The following is a 6,237-nucleotide window of genomic DNA, read 5'->3' as shown; positions in this document are numbered from 1 at the left end:
AACAATGCTCAATTTTGAAATCCGTTTTCGCCCCGGTATCACTAGGTTAGAGCTTCAAAAAGGGGTAGCTCGATAACAGAAAAAGCCACAACCGAATGGTAACGGCACGAGCAACCTAAACAATGATTACTCATCCTTTTACCCACTGAATATAGCCCTTTAACAACTGACCAATACTATAGAAACCCGCTTTGAGACGGCGACAGCAGCGTATCCCCCAACTGAACGAGCAGAGCGTGGCTTGAGGTCCGGTCATTTCGCTCTTTTATACCGAGGAGGAAACAATCTCGCAAGTTGCACAAAAGAAAGCCCTACGCAAACGCGCACGCACGTTCGCAAATTTAGGGGACCCGGTCCGGGCGGGTGGAGGGGCCGCGCATCACCACCACCTCGTCGTCGGCAGTAGCGCGAGAAAGCGTTCGGCGCTTCTCGAACCGCCGGCGAAGCGCTTTCGCCGCTGCACCGGCGAGGACGTTGCCTCTCGGCTGGCTGACGTGGGAGCCCGCGCGGCCAATGGCGGCTGCCCCAGAAACGCGCCGGGAAAGGGGGGGACCGTGTGCCAAGTAGGACCTATATAAGCATTGCCAGCTCTCAGGGCCGGGCTTCTGCACTGCCGGCACCATGGGGACACACACGGTGCGGTTCATCGGCGCCTTCCTCCTCGCCCTCGTCGCTACACACGGTATGCAACAATCCCCCCCCCCCTTCGCTCCCCCAAACCCGTGGTTCGAGTTTCGAGCCCTGCGACCACATCCGCTGCCAATGAACTCCTATCGGTCATCTACCTACCTGTCCGATGAAGGCAAAGCCACCCTCCAGCACGTGCACGATGCTTCCCACCACTGGTCGGGGTCGTCCTCGGTTCCTGCGCAGACAACCTGAGCCTGAGCCTCGGACCTGACGTGCCGGGGGCTTTGCCTTCATCTGAGACCATGTGGACGTCGAACCGCGTTCGTCGTCGCCGTTTTGCGCTTGTGTTAAGCTGACCAGCTGGCCCGGTGATTCACCCACAGTCTAAACCTTGTGGATCTACCTTTGAAAGGGGAATAACGTCTCAGCTTGGAAAGGGAGCAGCAATCTGTTTGGCCTAAGTCAGCCTAACGCCGAGTTTAGGCCAACCAACCGATGCGCCCCACACGCAGAACGTGTCCACCGATGTCGAGTTAAGTAGCGTGAGCTAATACGTGATCGCCGTGCTAACGGTTATTTGTGAAATTAAGAGCATGTACGTCGACAAATCAAAGCGGCGACTCGTTGCCACACCGCTGAGACCTTGTGGCCGACAGTGTCTTCCGCGTTACCACTTACGAACGCCTATTTCCGGGCGTCTATCCTTTAAGCCAGCCACCGACTTCTGGTTCGTTCAGCGGCGATCTGCGCGACTGTTTCATACAGCACGCTAGAAATAAACAATTTGAGTCCAAGTTTAGGTGAAAACGACGTATTTACTTTCGTATCGGGAAATAATAACGAAGCTTTGTGGTCTTGGGCAGGAACAGCTATTTCCGTTGAAATGGTAGTAGAAAATAAGTGAGCAAAATGCGCACTTGTGTCACGCATAAAGTGGAGTCCTGGTGGTGAGTTCGGGCAGTGGCATAAGCTGCATGCCGAAGGCTCCGTCAATTGCTAGACTAGATCTGTACTATCGTCCCTCAAAGTGCGATCAAAAACCAAGTCCGTCGCTCCTCCCATCAGGTGCCTGGGCCACTTCCATAGTGAAACGGCAGATCTCCACGGACATCGAGAATGACGCCGAGCTCTGCAAGGGCCGCTCCCCCTCGGAATACTTCCGCTTGACAGCGGACGAAGACTGCCGTGACGTCGTTCGGTGCTCCGTCCAGGGTTTGCTGGCACTGCGGTGTCCATCTGGCCTCGCTTTCGACATTGAGAAGCAGACGTGCGACTGGAAAGCCAACGTCAAGAACTGCGAACAGCTTGAGAGTAAGTTTTCGTGCCATTCTCCTTCACCTTTACCCTTGCGAGGAACAGTGGAAACAACAAAACCTATCGGCTTTGTGCATAATTTCCGGGCTTCTGTCAAGCTGCAGACCACAGCTTTTTGTCCAGCTTTTTCAAGAAAGTTCAGTAAAAATAAAAGATAAGCGAATTGATTTTATGCTGCAGTGCTAATTCGCAATAATCAGTGCCCCATCTAGTAGATCGAGCGTAGCTCGTGTGACACCTGCCCAGGTCAATATGTGTATGTGTACTTCCCAATTCTCTGCCGGCTCCTTCTTTTCTGCATGGAGGGCCACCCGTGAGCGCCTTAAGAGGCTTTTGTTCAAGATGTGAGCATCTACAAGCTCATATGCATAAAATCCTATTATAATCGAGCTCATTGTGAGAAGTAAGCACGGAAACAAAAAGCATTCCTGTTCATAAATATAGTGCATAAGCCATTTATCTCATGAAAAAGGCATATTGAAAGCATTACATTAGTTGTTTTTTCTTCCCTGCCGTAGTTCAGACACTGCAAAGCATGAAGTCCATTTTCTGGTGTCCCCGCATTGCAAAAACCCATACAATTTTCACTAGTTTACACAGAAATCTCACCAGCTATAACAGGCATTCTAATTTATAAAAAAAGCTCGCTATATCAGTTGACCTAAAGACAAAGCATTAGTCTTTACCCCTGAGGTACATGTTTCAATGAAGAGCAAGCCATGCGCGATAGCTCCGCAACCAGCGCTTTCTCACACAGGGACCTTCCTTATGAAAGAGCCCCTTACAAACGCACCACAACCGTACGACTCGTCAAATATAACTTCCTATAAGCGGTGCACCATTAGAGTTACAGAATGAGTGCCAAGGGAAGGGAAGCGCCGTCGAGGACGATGGAAAACTAGGTGGGGTGATGAAATTAGGAAATCTGCTGGCGCATGTTGGTATCAGTTAGCGTAGGACAGGGCTTATTGGAGATCACAAGGAGAGGCCTTCGTGCTTCAGTGAACATAAAAATAGGCTGATGATCATGGTGATGGTGAAGTTGATGTGGCTTATACGGTCATTCATGTTGACATTAGGCTATCACAATGTATTTGCCTCTTAATGTCTTTCTTAAGATAACGCTGACCGGGCACAGTCAAGCCCGTATCTAAAAATATTGCTAACATTCTCTCAAGATGTGTATAGACGGGTTCTTTCTGTGCATAGAAATTATTCTGTTTAGACTTACTATGTAGCATCTCCTTACTGATGCCCTCTGTGGTTGCTATGGAGTTTTAGTGCAGAATATGAGCGCCCCTCAACGTGTCCTGTCTCACCCCTGTGCAGAGCCGCGGTTAGTCGCCCCTCTCTTGGCGACAGACGAGCCTATCTGTGAGACCGGCAAACTGGCCTGCGGAAATGGCGACTGTATCGCCAAGGAGATGTTCTGTAACGGCAACCCCGACTGCAGTGATGGGTCGGACGAGAACGCCTGCACCGTCGACAAGGACCCGAACCGGGCGCCCCCCTGTGACCAGAACCAATGCGTGCTGCCCGACTGTTTCTGCTCGGCCGACGGCACTCAGATCCCGGGCCGCCTGGAGCCAAACGTGGTGCCGCAAATGATCACCATCACCTTCGACGATGCCATCAACAACAACAACATCGACATCTACGAGAAGATCTTCAAGGAGGGCCGCAACAACCCGAACGGCTGCCAAATCAAGGCCACCTTCTTCGTCTCCCACAAGTACACCAACTACTCCGCCGTGCAAGAGCTCCACCGTCGGGGACACGAAATGGCGGCGCACTCAATCACGTGAGAAAGCTGTTCTTGCATGCCTTCCTGTCTGCCCACTTCCTCTAGCCTCGATGTCTAGAATCTGGAGGCTTAAGTAACGCTGAGGCAATTTAGAATCGGCGCGGCGCCCCAGCGAGGTCGCAGAGGCGGTTTATGAGGGACACGCTCAGAGGGTCAGTGTTGCTGCACAAACAGCTCAGGCGAAAAGAGAGCTGATATCTCTAAACGCCGCTTTATGTTTCTAATGGCGGTGAAAGTGGCTTCTTCGTAACACCGTTTTCGTTTTCGCGTATTCTTTCGCTTACTCTCGCCCCAGATTGCGCTTGACACGCAATTCGTTATTGCGCAAAAAAAGAAGTAGCCACCGTAGCAGCCGCAAATGCGGTCGTGCATTTACAAAGCAAAAAAACAGGCGGTCCTTCCTTTCACCCGCCTATCTCTCTATCGAATGCGCCGCGTGGTTCTGGTCGGCCGCTGTCCTTGTTGGGCCTGTTACAAACTTGTTCCGCGCCGAAAGGTGCGTGACCGCTTTGCTGATGGCGTCTTGACTCTCTCTTGGTCCCTCCGCGCGCACAGGCACAAACATGAGGAAAAGTACTGGTCCGAAGCCAACACCGAGACCTGGGCCAAGGAAATGGCTGGGGTGCGACTCATCATGGAGCGCTTCGCCAACATCACTGACAATTCGATTGTGGGAGTGCGAGCCCCCTACCTGAGGGTGGGCGGCAACAGCCAATTCTTTATGATGGAAGAGCAGGCCTTCCTTTACGACTCCACCATCGCAGCCCCGCTGAGCAACCCTCCGCTGTGGCCTTATACCCTCTACTTTCGCATGCCCCACAAGTGTCATGGTAACGGCCAGAACTGCCCAAGCCGGTCTCATGCCGTCTGGGAGATGGTCATGAACGAGCTCGACCGGAGAGACGACCCGACATTCGACGAAGAGCTGGCCGGCTGCGCCATGGTGGACTCTTGCAGCAACATCATCTCTGGCGAGCAGTTCTACAACTTCCTCAACCACAACTTGGACAGACACTACAAGACCAACCGTGCGCCCCTCGGACTCTACTTCCACGCCGGCTGGCTGAAGCTGAACCCCGAGTACTTGGATGCTTTCATCCAGTGGATCGACGAGACTCTGGACAAGAACGACGTGTTCTTCGTGACCATGACTCAGGTGCTGCAGTGGATGCAGCAGCCCACCGAGCTCTCGGCCATCAGGGACTTCGCGCCCTGGAAGGAGAAGTGTGACGTCAAGGGCCAGGCTTACTGCAGTCTGCCCAACGCCTGCCCGTTGACAACTAGGGAACTGCCCGGTGAGACCATCCGTCTGCACACGTGCGTCGAGTGTCCGCAGAACTATCCGTGGCTCGAGGACCCAACGGGAGACTACTTTGCCTTCCGCAAGTAGAAACCGTTGTGATCGTCGTCGCCTTCCGAGTCCGCGGGGCAGGCGGCGGCACCATCTTCTTCGGGACCGGTCTGGCCTAGCTGCCTGGACCGGTGCCCAAGGACGTCGGCGGCCACGTGGGCCCCAATCGGCCGGCCGCAGGTGCCGTTACGCCATCTACTCTCGGACTGTCTCTGCTCACTCACTGCCGCCAGCTGGACTGCTTGCCGCAAGGTGTCCCGTTGCTTGCGCGCTCCGGCCGGCAGAAAAAGGGCGCGCCCTCTCCCCGAGCGCGACAAGTGTGTGATTCCGAATAAAAACCACCCCTCCCTCGTCCCCGCCGCCAGTCACGCAGAACTGATTCAGTGCGCCGCGCCAGAAGTGTGTCCGGCCCCGCGCGACCTCGTGGTTGCTGCTGGGCTCCGAGAGACCGCCGCTTTCGACGTGGCGCCTTCCTACTTTCTGGTCTCGAACGCCTGAAAAGCATGCTTGGGTCGGCGTGAATAAAGAAGTGATTCTCCTGTTCCTTCCGGCTTTTCCTCTGCTACGTGAAGCCGCCCATCCCCCCATATCATGGGCTGACTAATTTAAGCGAAGGTCAAGACGCCTGTACCCTTCTTGGACCGAACGTGCCCGTTTAACTTAAGCAAGTCTCAAAACGTTCACATCCATCTTGACACCTTGAATCCTAGTCCATCCGCTCCATGGGGAATTCAAAATTATTTGTCAAGTACCGCAATAAATATTCAATTTGCCTGTTTTGTACAAATTCGCTTTTTTTTCTATTCGTGTGATTCAATGCAAACGATTCCCTCACCATAATAGTACACATTCGAAACGCTACAGAGCTTCTCTATCCAATGTAATGGTCCCGGGAGAAGATCCGTCATTATTTGCTACTCCGTCAGTGCTGTGCCATAATCTTTGGGTGCTTTAAACACACGACTCGCGGCACAGCGGTCTCCTGTTTCAGTGGAATCTAATCACAGTATAGTGAAAGCCCGTACGCGCGAAATGGCGACAAACAAGTCAGCCCAAAACATTTCGGTAGCCTTATGTCTGCTCACGTAAAAAGGCAAAGGCACAAGACGTACTACGAGCATTTCCTTCCGTTTATAAA

General features: G+C 53.0%; 1 protein-coding gene across 1 annotated transcript; it reads left to right on the top strand.

Annotated features, from left to right (window-relative positions):
• Nucleotides 1-529: 529 nt before the first annotated feature.
• LOC135896303 (chitin deacetylase 1-like) lies at nt 530-5,643 on the top strand. The gene is made up of 4 exons (XM_065424665.1): nt 530-682; nt 1,696-1,941; nt 3,274-3,745; nt 4,304-5,643. The coding sequence occupies exons 1-4, from the start codon at nt 622-624 to the stop codon at nt 5,136-5,138; spliced, it is 1,614 nt and encodes a 537-aa protein (XP_065280737.1). The 5' UTR covers nt 530-621; the 3' UTR covers nt 5,139-5,643.
• The last annotated feature ends 594 nt before the right edge of the window (nt 5,644-6,237 follow it).

Source organism: Dermacentor albipictus, chromosome 3, assembly GCF_038994185.2.
Source record: "Dermacentor albipictus isolate Rhodes 1998 colony chromosome 3, USDA_Dalb.pri_finalv2, whole genome shotgun sequence".
NCBI classification, from domain to species: Eukaryota; Metazoa; Arthropoda; class Arachnida; order Ixodida; family Ixodidae; genus Dermacentor; species Dermacentor albipictus.
Note: the sequence above shows the minus strand (reverse complement) of the source record. Positions and strands in the feature narration are given on the sequence as shown.

Coding starts and splice junctions, on each gene's coding strand:
- LOC135896303 (XM_065424665.1), top strand. CDS start 622: ATGGGGACACACACGGTGCGGTTCATCGGCGCCTTCCTCCTCGCCCTC. Junction 683..1,695: donor CGCCCTCGTCGCTACACACG/GTATGCAACAAT, acceptor TCCTCCCATCAG/GTGCCTGGGCCACTTCCATA. Junction 3,746..4,303: donor ATGGCGGCGCACTCAATCAC/GTGAGAAAGCTG, acceptor CCGCGCGCACAG/GCACAAACATGAGGAAAAGT.